At 46.5% G+C, this 14,108-nt stretch overlaps 1 protein-coding gene across 6 annotated transcripts in view; it reads left to right on the top strand.

Moving 5' to 3' along the window:
* RAD54L2 (RAD54 like 2) overlaps positions 1-14,108 on the top strand; it is a 68,547-nt gene that overhangs the window by 32,951 nt on the left and 21,488 nt on the right. The window contains exon 1 of one of the 6 annotated variants that reach the window (XM_042799382.1): positions 3,407-4,164. The exons of the other annotated variants lie outside the window; for them this stretch is intronic. Coding sequence (XP_042655316.1) covers positions 4,131-4,164 — 34 coding nt within the window. The 5' untranslated portion in view covers positions 3,407-4,130. Of the gene's footprint in view, positions 1-3,406; positions 4,165-14,108 lie in introns of those variants that run through there. 6 annotated transcript variants of the gene reach the window in all.

Here is a 14,108-nt window from a genome sequence, read left to right as displayed (position 1 = left end):
CTTGTTTTCTTCAATACATTTAAACAACCTTTGAAAGGCTGGGACTGAAGTCTGAAGCAGTGTACGTTTTGCCACAGTGACAGTCTGAAAAGCGTTTGCAGAAGACAGTGCATTTCAGCACTACCTGTATTTTGTGCGATTAGATTTTTGTTACATTATGTACAACTTTCCCTCCAGTTATAATTTAGATGAGTGTGGGAAAGAAAATAAACCAAGATTCATATGAATACAAATAAAATGATAAAAACCAAATTGATTAAATTTTATGCCTTACGGTTCAGTCCAGAACTCATTAAAGTCAATGGAAAAACTCATCTGGTCTTCCATGTTTAGTTTAGATCTTACTCGTAAAGAGGTTTTTATTTACAGTGCAGTGTTTAAAAAGCAAATGATTCCCAAAGCTCACCAATACTCAGTTGCCAACAAATAGTGTTGTGGAGTTCGAGTCTGACTCTGTCCGAGCTGTTCTAGGTGGATAAATGCCACCTTATACCATAACCAATTCAAACCTGATGTTCTTGTGTGTTTTCCATGTTGGTAAAACAACACAGAAAACAGGACAAGGAAAGTGGCCTTAATGATATTTGTGTGTACTACTAGCAGCTGATAATCAAGAGTGACATTTGGCTGTTCAAGCCTAGTTTGTGTTTAATAACTTACAAACAATTCGTCTGTGTAGGCAGCTTCTCTGCTTGTTGGAGATGAGTGTGGTGCGCAGAAGCAGCTGGTGGATGTGGAGCGTGCCTGTGAGAAAGCTGTGGGATGGGGAAGGGACTGCACAGCCAGCACGGAGCAGTCGAGGGTGGGCATGGAAGGTTTCTTCTGTTCTGTAGGGCGACGAGGAGGGTGAAAAGCATGCAGGGCAGTCACTGGAGAGAAGGGAACCACCCTTGCTTGCAGGGATGCAGAGCATGGTGGCACAACGTGGATCCAGTGCTTCTCACCCACGCTGCAATTAATGGTCTTGGATCAGGTCAGTGTTGAGCAGTCCCAGAGCTGCTCAGCCTCCAGAGCTCAGCAAGGGGAGCAGTGGGTTGAGAACACCGGGTTCAAGGTGGAGAAAATAGGCATGGGGTTGGGGAAGGAGCTCCTCCAGCTTGAAAGGATGGGGAAGGAGAGTCACTTATGTTTCAGGATATTTTCTTGAAACTTTTTAACTGAACGCTGAGTTTAGTTTGACTTCTGTCCCTCCTATCTCCAATGTTCTCTGCTATACAGAGGAGCTAGTGTCCTGAAAAACTTTACGACTGAGCTTCTTGTGTGTAGGCAGACTTAGGTGTGAGTTTTAACCTTTATGAATTTGCAGTCCTCAGCGATGCTGACATTGCTGCTGAAAAGACTTGACAATTGAATAAAAGCCATGTTCTGAAGGGCATTTATCTTTATATGCTATGAAAATACAAACTTTATAGTGATTATTTTTTAACAGGGGAATCTCCTATGTTGTTTGCAAGGGAACCTCTCAAGTGACAACAGTTTCTTGAGAAGCCTCTTCTGATGTATAGCACAGTTGTACAATTACAAAGAGCTTGTGGTTTGAGCATGAGGTAGGTGAGGTATGACAGCTAGGTAAGATTCCAGACCATTTAGGAGAGAACATTCTTTCTTACTGGCAAGGCTGGCCTCACAGAAAAGCTATTCTGTAAATGGGCTTATCTATAACAAGATTACCTTCCATGAGGAGATCATTTTATAAACTGACTGTTTCTGGCAGATCTAATTCTTGGCTGTGTGAATACGTATTTATCATGGCTAACAGTGATGGCCTCACCAGTAGGCTGTTGTGAGTAGAAAAGGTAGAAAAATTCCTTTCCATTTTGCACACTAAAGTGAAGAAGGAAATTCCCTTCTTATTGCTGTGTGCAGGACAGGTATAGGTCGCCTCTTTCCCCCAGGGTATTGAACTTCCATTTTCCCTGTGCTTGATTGCTGCAATAAGCATGCCTTGGAAACTACCCAGTTGTATTTACACAAATACTTGTCTTTAAATCTTGCTTCCCAGTTTCAAAAATCTGTTAGGTCAGATGATAAGGTCGTTTAGTTATTTATTGCAGCCCTACGAAGTCCTTATAAGGCCTGCTGAAAGATCCTCAGCTATGTACTTTTCTTGATATATTTGTCCCTCTTTTCCCCCTTGATAAACACTGTATGTTCTTGTGTACTGGCCAGGCTGTTTGAATCTGTGACATAGGTGAAAGGCTGTCTTGTTACCGAGCCTCTTAATTTTAATACAGTTCATCTTTTCTTTGGTAAAATTTATGTGGCTCTAATTATGAAAATAGCACCTTGGGTTTGTTTCAAAGTTGTGATGTACCCTGAAGCAATGAGGATGTTTTGATGGTAGTAAGCATTCACTGCACTCTACCACCCTCTCAAATGAAAGGTCTAATAAAAATGGCTGGTGTCGCACAAAGGGTAACAGGGCTCTGCCCTGGCTGTCTTTGCAGACCTTTAGATCAACCTTTACTGTTACAAGTGCAGCTCATTGTCCTGGTGACCTGCAGTTCTGTGCCAGGGCTGTTCAGATACAGCCTGCTTTGGACTTCTTGTGCCCATCTTGGTGTTCCTGACTCTGACTTGCCAGTTCTTTCAAGCAAAGAGCTGACTTCATTACATGGACAAATGCTTGCTAGGAGTGAGCTGAATTTATTACATGTCTATCAGCCCAGGTTTGCTGTTTGTTACTGGCCATTGAGTATGCTTGTGAAAGGAATCAGGCATGGAAAAAGTCTCTTTTTAGCACTGAAGAAGGTTAGGCATGATGGTTAGCCTTCAGGGGTTTGACCACAGCTTTAAGTACAGGACGTACAGGACAGAATAAGTACTTTACTTATTCTCTCCTGTACCTGTCCTTCTGGTGCAGATGGATGATGGGGAGGAAGACTCACTTAGAATAAGCCTGTGCTCCACAAATTCTGACAGGTTGTTTCCTAAAAACTTGGAAATCTCATTCATAGTCTGTTTACTGCACTGAGAGCTTTCTGCAGACTAGCAGTGCAGTAGGATGCTGATGATTTAATGAAGTGAACAGGATGCTCTTTCGCCTGTTATTGTGCAAACAGGTTACCAGCTCACATCGAATTGCTCAGGGTTCAGTCTCAGTTGTCCAGGTTTCTTGGAAGTTAGCAGGCATCATGCAAATAATTAATAAAATCACAGATACCAAGATTGGCTTCAAAGCCAAAAAGGCTGTACTACTTCTTGCAACTCATCCGTCTCCCCCCCCCCTTTTCCATTTGTGCTGTGAAACTTGAAAGTGGGGTTACGGTCTTGCGTGTCCCCTGCTCTGAACATCCTGTTGTCTGTTGGAATTCCCCTTGCACGGGGCCCCGCCGGAGCCTGAATGGTTATGTAAGGATTTTTATTTTATTCTCAGTCTTGGTCTCTGCCACTAGTTGAACTGGATCACGGGCTGAGTGAATGGGATCCGATCCGATCTGGACGGCGTGCAGCTCCTCCGCTCAAGACAAGAGAGAGGAGAGAGACCTCCCCCATACACACCCACTCAGCCTCCCTGCTCTTCTTCTTGCTTTTAAAACTCTTTTCCCAGGCGTAACTGGGGTTGCTCCCACTGATCGGGAACACGCACCGAAGCCAAACCAGCCGGGCAGATCAGCTCCAGGCATCGGTCCCCAGTGGAGCAGCAGCTACCTTGGGCAGGGCTGTGTTGTTTGACTCTCCATGCAGGGGAGGAGGTAGTGACAATTTTTATTTAGGCTGAACACGAGGCATATTTAACTAGTTATATAACAGTGACCCTGGTCCGTCTCAGCTGGGTGCAGGGAGGATATATGCGTACTGATTCCCGTCACACCGGCTGGGTGGATTCGAGCACTAGGAGCTATTTACCAAAGTTATTTTCAGAAACCTTAAGTGCAGGTTTCCCTGCATGTACCCTGGACTGTTTTATCAGGAAGCATTTCTCACTTACGAACTGAACAGCCAGTGAGCGTGGATTTAATGCTTGCTGGGCTGCAGGCAGAGATAACGAGTTGTCGTGAGTGATTGGAAACTTTTGTGCTGAAGACCCCGAGACAAGAATAGCAGAAGGGCTGAGAACGTGCAGCCACATTGAACAAGTGTTGGGGCAGAGTCGTGGGCAGAGGTCTTGCCTGAGTGCACTGAGCAGCATGTTACTCTTGGATGAGTCTCAGCAGTTTCCAGGTAGGACACAGGTTGTTTTGGGGTGGCTTTCTCGTTGTTTTGTTGGGTTCCCCCCATGCGTGCCCATCCCCCGCCCTCCCCCCCCCCCCCCCCCCCCCCCCCATTTTCTGTTCCCTCTTGCTTTCCTGTTACAGATCATTTATTCTCCCGTCTCTGTGCAGGAGCACCCTACTCAGTGGCTAGAAAAGTGCATCAGGAACCAGACTCGGGCTCAGGTTTTAGTTTTCTACCTACCTGTCAGGGATGGTAATGGTTGAATTATCAGAGTCTTGTGGTGCCTGTTGGTTTGATGGAGGGAGGGGGATATGAGGAGGAAGCTCTTTCTTTGTGCTTTTAATTCTGAAGACTTTGGTGATATGACATTCTGGGTCTGGCTGTTACTGTTTCTGCTCTTGTTACATTGTAATGCTGCAAAAGTAATTTTTAGCAAGAGAGGAGACAGCTGTTAATATCAGTATGATTTTATATCCAGTGTCCTCTCCCCAACCCTCTTCAAATTTTGGGGTATACTTTACCCCAATATCCTACTCAGTAAGAGTTTTGAGAGCTTCTTTTGTCAGTGAAATATTTGGTGACTTACTGACAGGGCAGCAGGCAGAGCTGTTGGTGCTTGCTGCGGATCCTCTAATTAGTGCCTAATAGACTAAGAGCTCCTTGGCTTCCCCCCATGCCCCCATCAAATAGAAGATGCTGGTGAAACCCTGACACAAGTTTAGAGTTTTGGGATGGCTGCCGATTAGTTTCCTTGCTGGTGGGAGCACATTGTGTGCTGGAGAAAAAACTTTGTTCAGATTTTAAGGACTTTCTAAATTTGTAATTTAACTTGTTACTTTGAGATCAGGTACTTGGGGATGTCAAACTTCTTCCACTTTGTTCTGAGCACGTGGCAAATACCTCCAAAGTTCATGCTATGAACTTATTGGGCTAGTCAAAAATGGTCCTCAGGAGTTCTAGCTCTGTGTTCCTCCTTTATTATAGGAGTCCGGTGCAGTGTGGTCTTTGTGAGTTTTTATAGAAATAAGACATGCAGTATTTGTTGTCCATTAGTGGGAGGGGTGGATTCTAGCAAAGAAAAAAACAAAAATCCATATTTTCTTGCTTTTTTATTTCTCTGGTTGTGGTGACAGGACAAAGAAGATAATTCTGGGAGAGTGTGAACTGAGAAGAGAAAGGATTTATGACACAAAATGAGTTTGTATAAATGAGGAATCTGGGTGATACAAGTGGCTTACGTAACTCAGTCTAGATAATAGGTATAAAAAGAGAAGACAGGGGAGGGGAAGATGCTTTTGGAAATGAGACTGTAGGTCATAGATGAACGGAGGATGCAAGGTTAGAGGCCTTTCAAAATTTGGGGTAGAAAGGTATTTTGGGGTCGTTTGTGCAAATGTAAGAGAGCGAGAGTGCTTGTCAGGCTATAAAGTCTGGGGCAAGGTTTATTGCAGTCTGCTCTACCAGTTTGAAAACTGTCTCTGAGGAAGCATTTGTAGCTGATCTAACGTGGTTGTGGTCTGGCTGGTGGATCCAGGAGGGTCTCTGTCCCACTTCTCCATAGCTGCCTTGTCCCCAGAGAGGATGATAAAACTGCACAAGGTCACAGAGTGAGTGTGGGGCAGAACTGAGGCATCATATTCTTCCCTGCCTTTGTGCTTCAACCACTGGTCAGTATTTCTTTTCCTCTCTAGTTTACATGGCTTTTTCTCACTCTAGGTGCCTGAATACTTCTTTGAGGTGTTCAGAGTAGCAAGTGCTTGTATATGCAGTGCTGTGCTATCTGTTTATTATTTTATAAATGTTTCTGGAAAGTTAGAGAGGATTTCAGTTATTTTTATGGCACCACCTACCAGCTAGTAAATCAAGGTTTGTTGCATTACACTACCTATAGCCCGTTTGAAAAGAGGCTGTTGCCCTGCAAGAAAAATGTCCCTTACTTAAATAGCCCTGTCTCTTCCCCATATACACATATGCTTCTTTTTTTACCATAGAGGTAGCTGTAATTTTAGCAACCTTCTGAAGGAACCAGTGCTTGCTTTTTTTTCCAAGCTATAATAGGCTTACCTTTTGGGGTGTTATATATTATAGATGGGGGTGTCCTGTGACATCGTGGCTTCAATTTGTGTGGGTCTGCCACGAACAATTTTGCAGCCTTTTGTCAAACTCCTTTAGCAGAACACAAAGCAGCACCAATATTTTGAGACGGAAGACTAGTAACAGATTGTTCTTTGAGCGATGGTGTTTCATCCTGGTCTTATTAGCTTTCTCCAGTGTTCTCGGTCACTTTTCTGGCTGCACTTGATGGGAGAAGTGCCAGTGGAATGCGGTGGCACACAGGCTCAAACTCAGCAATTTGCATTTTTCTCCCAAGTGATGCCTCCCTCATTAAACGGAGTCTTTAAAAATTCCTCTGAAATTACTTTAGAGACTGAAGCAGAAAAAGGGAACACAGCTGAAGTTCTGTGCTTTGTTACAGTTCTAAAAAAATGCACAACTATGTTTTGTTTTTCCAAGTAGGAAATTATATTTAAGGAGAGGAAAGAGAGCCTGTTGGTCAGAGCATAGAACAGGGAGCCAACAACTTGGTGGTTACTCAGCACTGATGTCTTTGCTTTAGTTTTGTCCTCTGTGAGATGGACAGGAGGATGTTTCACAGGTTATTGTGACAACCATGTCATGCTTGTGAACTCCTTTGATGCTGAACTGGAGTGTAAATGCCAGGTATTTTAATTTTGTAATATCTCTTCTATTGTACCATTACCATCATGAGCAACAACAAAGTAACACTCAGGTGCTGGAGGATGCTTTATGCTGGGATTATTTCCCATGCTGCTCTTTTGAATTAGGAGTGAGTATCAGCTATCTTCTCCCCCATCCCTGTTATGTCCTGAACAAAACTATGGTGAGGGTTTGAGGCAGAGATTAAAGTTTGGCTTGTACTTGTTTGTTTGCCATTTTGGTGGCCTTGGAACTGTGTGGCAGCAATAATCCCATCTTTATTATTTCTCATTGCTCTGAGGGTATCCTGGTATAAAGCTAGTGACACAACTCCCAGCTACCTAGTGTAAACTAATGCTTATGTAATCATTGCATAATGCAGAATGCTTGCTCCCCTACTCGTCCTCTTTTCTTAGTCCCTGAAATTCATCCCTAGAAGAGTCATGGTAGCAGCCAGCTGGATTCACTGTGCTGGGAACATGTCAAGCCCCCGTATGCATCTATTTTCTGAAGTTGGGAGGGGAAATTTATCTTTGTTACTTAAATCGATATTCATCCATGTTAATAGAATAGAGCAGATTTTTTTTCTTTTTAAAGTTCTGAAGTACTGTGAAAATAAATAAGGTCTGATAGTTAAATCCTGTTACTTGTGGTTTAGATCCCTACGGTAATTTTTGTAATCTGGCTGGCAAAACTATATTGTGGGTTACTAGTTAACTGGGATAACGAGAAAGGGGAAGTTTCAGTTCCCTCCTGCATGCAGCTTGTTGAAAACTTCCCAGCACTCAGCCTGAAACACTTCCTGACTCCGGTGCAGTAGTTTTATGTAACTTGGTTGCTCTCTTGCGCTCCTGGCTAAAGGACAAATGTAACTTATCCCTGCTTCACTCACTACCTTAACGGGTGTGTTTCCTGGTTTTGTTTCCCTGTCTTCACTAATGCCTGTGGTGTCTGTGCAAGAGTTGGGGGCGGGGGGGGCTTGTGCAAGAAGGCAGTTTACGGTTTAGCCTTGAGGACCTTCCTTAGGAAAAGTAATTTTGATTATGTATCTAGGAATAGGGATGCCAGGTAGCAGCACTCTGCATTTCTCCAGTTCTTGCCATCAAAAAGCACTATTTAAATGTTTGATTTGAAATTTTACAACCTGCCTTTGAACATATCAGAGCTGGAAACGGACACGAGATTGCCCAGTGCTCCCACATAATCATCAACTTTTCCTCCATGGTGCCAGCGAGAGGGAGGACAGCCTGACGGGCACCCCGCCTGGGCTGCATTTTAGGGGCTTGTGCAGGGATGGGAGCGGGGTCCCCGGGGGGCTGGCCGGAGCAGCTACCTGCTGCGCTCCGGTGGCACGGGGTGCTGGTGGCTGCAAGCCCATGCCATACAACGGTTATATAAGTGCTCTTTGGTGTTTATGTAACCCGGGTCTCAGCGTCCGCAGCATTGAGGCCTGGCCAGAACAAGAGCTCTTGGGTATTTGGGGCCTGGTTCTGCTTGCATAATCCCAGGGCTAGAAGATACGTTGTCTGTCACCAGAGTTGGCTGTTTGATGTTCCAGTTTGCCTCTTGGCACTCCTTGGCTACTTCCTTTCCTTTTGTTTTTTGGGTGGTGTCTTCCTTGCTCCTGCCTTTCAATTTTGCTGCCTTTTGTTCCTGAAGGATTCCTTCAGGCCAGGAAAGGAGTTTTATTCTGCAGCATAACTTCATCAGTAACTGATATGCTGAAAGACCTCTGAAGGGAAAAAAGGGCAGTGCTGTCTTATAATTTATTTTTTAAAGTTTTCTATCAAGTGGAGCTTACCTCCTGCCCAAGGAGGAGTCTGGAGATGGGGTTGGCTTTTGTCTGGCTCCCTCCCCGTGCTCTGGCCCGCAGAGCCTGTGCTGGTGGTGTTTTCTTCAGAGCACATTTCACATCTCTCCCCTCCATCCTCTGGTCCTGAGCCAGGGTTGGAGGCAGCCTGCCATCTCTCAGCAGCAACCTGCAGATTTCACATAGGTGTCTTGAACCCACAGTGACTGATCGCTTTACAGATACCTCGAGAAATGAAAAATGTGTTACTCAGACTTCAAGCAGTGCTATTTGTTATATCAATATGACAGTCTCTGTGTCTGGTTACAGTGACAAGTATGAATGACAGACTTGAGGTGGTTAACTCCTAGATAAATCAGCAATGGGAATGGAGATGTTAGAGCTGATGTACGTGCTGTTTGACAGGCAGGGGAAGCTTCCCCCGGGAGCAGGCAAGCTCTGGGGCTGGGCAGGCTCAGCCTTTGTGTCTCGCACTACTGTGGCTGTGACTCAGCAGGACACCGACCATTGCAGCCGGCGGCGGGGCTGGGGTGAGAGCGATGGTAGAAATGGGTCATTCCTCCGATCGGTGGGCTGTGTTTTGCTGGAGTTGAGCGGGGACAGCGTGCAGCGAGGGGCTGGGGGTCCCGCTGCCCTCAGGGCCAGGGCGCAGCATGCCTGGCCGGGGAGCTCCCCACTGCCGTGGCCCTGGCCAGGAGAGGACATCCACGAGGGGCACCCGGACAAGCGCAGGAGTACCCCGTGCGTGCAAGAAACCACCGGTGTAGACAAAAGGCAGATCCTGGCTCGGAGGGCTCAGCACTGACTCTCGAGTTGTCAGTGAGTGGGCGGCTGGAGAGGGCCGAGAGGCGCCTGGCGCGCAGGGTCCCGGCGTGCTGGCGGGGAGCGCGGCCAAGCGGGTGCTGTGGCGCGGGGGGGTAGGTGTGCTGGGTTATGTAATGCTTACATAATTAGGGCTTTGTTAAGCAGTTGTGGCTGGGAAGGGCGTCCTGCCGTCGAAGACTGAGCCTGATTATTTTCTGAGGAGAACAAAGTCTTGTTGCTAATTAGCTGCCCTGAGAGGGGCTGCAGGGAGTAGCCATGGCCACCGAGTCCCAGGAGAGGCTGCATCCCCTGCCATGGGGTGGCTTTCCTGGTGCTTTGGGAGGAAGGAATCAGGCACTGATGTGTGTCAAGCCCCAGGAGGGGGCTTTGTGGCTCTCCTGGATGTTGCAGCAGGTAGGGCCTGGAGGAAGGGAGTCTGAGCTTTGCCCTTGCTTTTGCCTACACCATCCTTGAGGGGTTTCACAAGGAAGTTCATGCCTCCAGGCTTTGATGCTCAAGTGTAATTGTAATGCTGCCTCTATGAGAGGGTGCTCTGTGCAGACGCCTCTCCTCCCTTCTTGCATGGCATTCATGCAACAGCTGCACCAGTTGCATCCAGAGAAAGAATATTCTGAAAATATTTAATTTATATTCCACAGCTGAATACAGGATGAGCCAGAGCACTTTGTCTGTTGCCAGCCTCTGAGATGATTGCTGTGCCGCAGTTAGAGAACTGCTGTTCTTCAGGTGCCAAGTACAGTTGAACTCTGGCATCACCTTACATACCTATCCAGTGCCCAGTGCACTGGGAAAACATCACATAACCCCAGAGAACATCTTCCAGCCTGTCAGTGCCTTTGCAGTTGTGTTTGCTCTGCAGAGTCACTTCTCTTGCCTTTGGCACAGTTGTAGTTCAGTGTGTCAGTGACTGTGAGTGTTGCAGCTGGAGCTGTGCAATTAGTCTTTCTTGTGCCATCCCTCAGTGCTCCTCCCATTCTTGCTTTGACAGCTCAGTACCGGCTCTAGTAGTACTAGCTAGTACTAGCTAGTCTCTGACAAGCTATTGCCCACAAACTCCATGGAAGTTCCCAGAACATCTGCAGTAATATTCATCTGCTCCTTGTTCTTTGTGCAGGACAAAAGAGAGCTTCCAAATCAAGAATTAACTCCTCACTGCTCCGCATGCAGCTACCTTCCTCACCACACATACACATCCCTGTCCTTAGAGTAGGAAACAATGCCCAAAGACTCAGCAAAGTAGTGAATAGTGCTATTTGGTATCCTGTGTTTCTGTAATTAAATGGTTTTAGAAATAAACAAGTGTCTGGTTTTCAGTGGTATGCCTTCCCTGGAGTCATTGGAGTTATTCTGGCCAGAGAAGTTAGCTTCCCAGGAAGAGGCTGTACCTCTAGCTAGCTGCGTTAGCTAGCTGGTAGCTGAGGAGGCAGGAAAGTGACCATCTTACGCAGTGTTTTGTCCTCTGAGAGGTCTCTCAGACCTTCTTGTGCAGCAGCCTCATCTAGGGGACACTTGGGTCTTGTCCTGAATGGCGATTTCTGTACTCTTTGGAGTGTTGGACCATTGCTAGAGCCGAGCTGTGGATGTTTACTTGTGTGTGCACAGACACTTGGACTTACTGAGTTTTATTGCCTTGGAGCGTGGAGATTGGATCCAGCTACGGCAGTGTTTCTCACGCATCTCAGTGTTAGAAGACCGTGTTAGTTTCAGAAATCTCGTACCTCAAAAAAATGTACCTGCTGCTTCATGACACTGCACAGCAACCTGAGCCTCTTTGCAGAGCAGGCTGTGTATGTTGAGAGCGATTCACTGCTGAATTGAAGATGCTAGAGAATATTCTTCAGGCTGTATTGTTTGCTGGTTTAAGGGAAGTTTGAGAGTATTCTGCAAGGAGGTGGTGAGGTGAGTTTTATAAGCTTGGGTGCAACAGGAAGTGCCTGACTGTAGGACAAATCTCTTGCTGTGTTATGCATCATGAGTCACACCTGTGTGTGGTGTTCAGGACAGCTCTGGCAATCACACCACATAGGGAGCATCTGAAGCAGAGTCATATAGAGCAGTCACGACTCTTCCTTACAGAGATCTCTAAACTGTGATTCGCAAGTGTTGGTCGAGAAGCCAAACACCTCCCCCTGCTTGTATGTACGGCTGGGGGCAGTGGTTGCTGCTGCTTATTGAGCAAAGAAAACTGTCAACCCCTGGTCTGCAGCACAAACCAGAGCCATGCTGTAATCAGGTCTATTGGGTTTTGATAGTGCAGGCACATTTCAAACTCCAAAAGTGCATGAAAAAGGATAGTCATGCCCCTCTTGGCACTCAAGGTATCTTGCAGGAGAGTGCCTGGGTGCGTGCAGGTATCTGTAACTGGGGAACAGTGGGAACTGCTTGGGGACCCCTCAGATGGAGAGCTGTAACCCACCTGAAGGAGCAGCTGCTTGACAAGCTCACTGTCTGCATCCATGCAATCATCACTACCCTCAGGAAACCCACTTTCTGGATCTGGTGCCTATTCTGGTCAGCCCAGTGCAAAACATGCAACAGAGCTGGTGTGAACCCAGTGGTTGGTGTTCCAGCTGACTCCCAGTGTCCACAGTGTGTAAGCATGGGATGGGTTTACATCCTCATCAGTGACCGCGACTGACTCGTGGCTGTCTTCTTCTGAGTGGACTTGGGCCTTCTCTTTCACCCATCTGTGCTTGGGCATATGTGGCTGATCTCCTTGTGCAAGGCTGTGCTGGGTGGCAATGTTTTTCTCACTAAGGCAACGTGGATAACTGCCCAGGTCTTCCTAGAGTGCACTAGCAGCTTAAGCGTGATCAGGCAGTTGTCAACATGCAAACATGGCTGATGAATTTTTGTCTTGTGTAAAAAGCTACTTGTATAGCCATGTCAGAGTAGCGTGTTGAGCTCCTGTTACAAAACCATAATTGCATTTCTGTTGTAGATGTAGGCTTGGCAAAATTGGGGCAGGAATTATTCCATTGATTACCTGATGGGACCTGTTCAACAGGGCTGTTCCCACACTCCCTCCAACCCAAAGGCTAAACCTGTTCTTATACAAAATAGGTTTTTGTGTGTGTAGTCATTAAGTTATTGTTTCTTAATGCATTTCTGTCCCAGTGTGGGTCCCAGTTACACAGCTTGAAGCTCACTGTGCTGGAGCACAGCCACATGGCTGCAGTGGAAAGCCTTGCTTTTTATATGTGGTAAGATTTAGGCTGTGTACTCAATCAAGAGTTTAATACAAAACAATTTCTGCTAGTAACTGCCAGCTCATGTCACAGGTGTGATGGGAGATGTTGCATGGTTAGACTCGTGATTTTACCATTGTGTTAGCTAAGCTCTGTGAAAAGCAGCTTTATTCATTGTAGTCGCAAGGATGGAGCCAGCCTTGGGAAGCCGGCTGTCCGCTGAATCCCACTGCAGCTGAATCAGTGTGATGTTTTGTACTGTCGCTAGTGTGGAAGAGATCTTGGTATCTAGATGCGTATGTGTCAGGAATGTGGGCTTGAAGCACAGATTGTGTTCCTCACCTCAGAACTTGTATTGGCAGGACAAACACCAGCCTGAGCAGACATGGCTGTGGTGGATGAGGGCCTCTACTCAGTGTGGGACCAGATTTATCATCAGATTTGGATCTTCAGGCTCCTGGTCAGATGAGAATTATATTTTTGAAAAAACTGTCTGATCAGCTGTGTGTAGGTTTCACCAGAGCTTGTATTACATATGAATAAGAGGAAACAAAAGGTAAAATGCAGTGGTGGAATGAGTCTACGTGGGGATTGCACAACAAATATGAAAACATACAGAGGAGACGTAACGACCTCACCTTCGGGCTTCTGAGCCTTGGGATTTTGTTAGCATCACCCTTGGCCTGAAGGCGCCCTTTCCCAGCACGGTGCAGGTGGCAGAGTCGCTGTCGAAGGAGGTGACATGGGTAACTGCTGGGATGTGGAGGGAGAAGTGCTTCCTCTTCCAAACAAGCGTGACTCTGTGCTCCCTGATGTCTTGTCAAGGTCCCCTGGGCCCAGGGTGAGATGGCAGCAGTGTAACCATGGCAGTGTTTGTCTCCGGGATAGTCACTGCTTTAATGACTCATCCCAGAGAATGTGATCACGTGTGCAGCCTCCCTGCTTCCCTTTGCCCTATTTCATCCAATCTTTTGATCTAGTTATATAACCAGGAGTCAAGAGGGGTGGGGGGAAGGAAACAGTGCTGAAAAATTGCAGGTAATGTGACTGAAATGTGTCTGTAGCTCAAACAGCAGAGCTGTTGTCTGGGAAGCCTGGGAAACTGGGTTTATTCCCAGCACAGTTCCCTGTCTGCAAGTGAATGTGATGCCCGATGTCTGAGCTTGTAAGTGTAAGGAGGCATGGTGGGAGGACACGGCTCCAGGACCTTGGCTGTGGTAGGAGAACTACCGTGACTGTAGCAGCAAACCCATTTGCCTTCATCTTCACATGCAGCCTAACTCTTTCTTGTATTCATCGTGAGATCTGTTTCACCCTTTAAGTTGTGGATACGCATTTTTCCAGTACACGTAGGACTTTCTGGGACTGATGTTCACAGAAATGTTTGAGCTGCTCTGCTGATACTGATC

This window comes from Tyto alba, unplaced genomic scaffold (genome assembly GCF_018691265.1).
Source record: "Tyto alba isolate M040663 unplaced genomic scaffold, T.alba_DEE_v4.0 Super-Scaffold_3, whole genome shotgun sequence".
Taxonomy (NCBI): Eukaryota; Metazoa; Chordata; class Aves; order Strigiformes; family Tytonidae; genus Tyto; species Tyto alba.
This window is presented reverse-complemented; position numbering and strand designations above follow the sequence as displayed.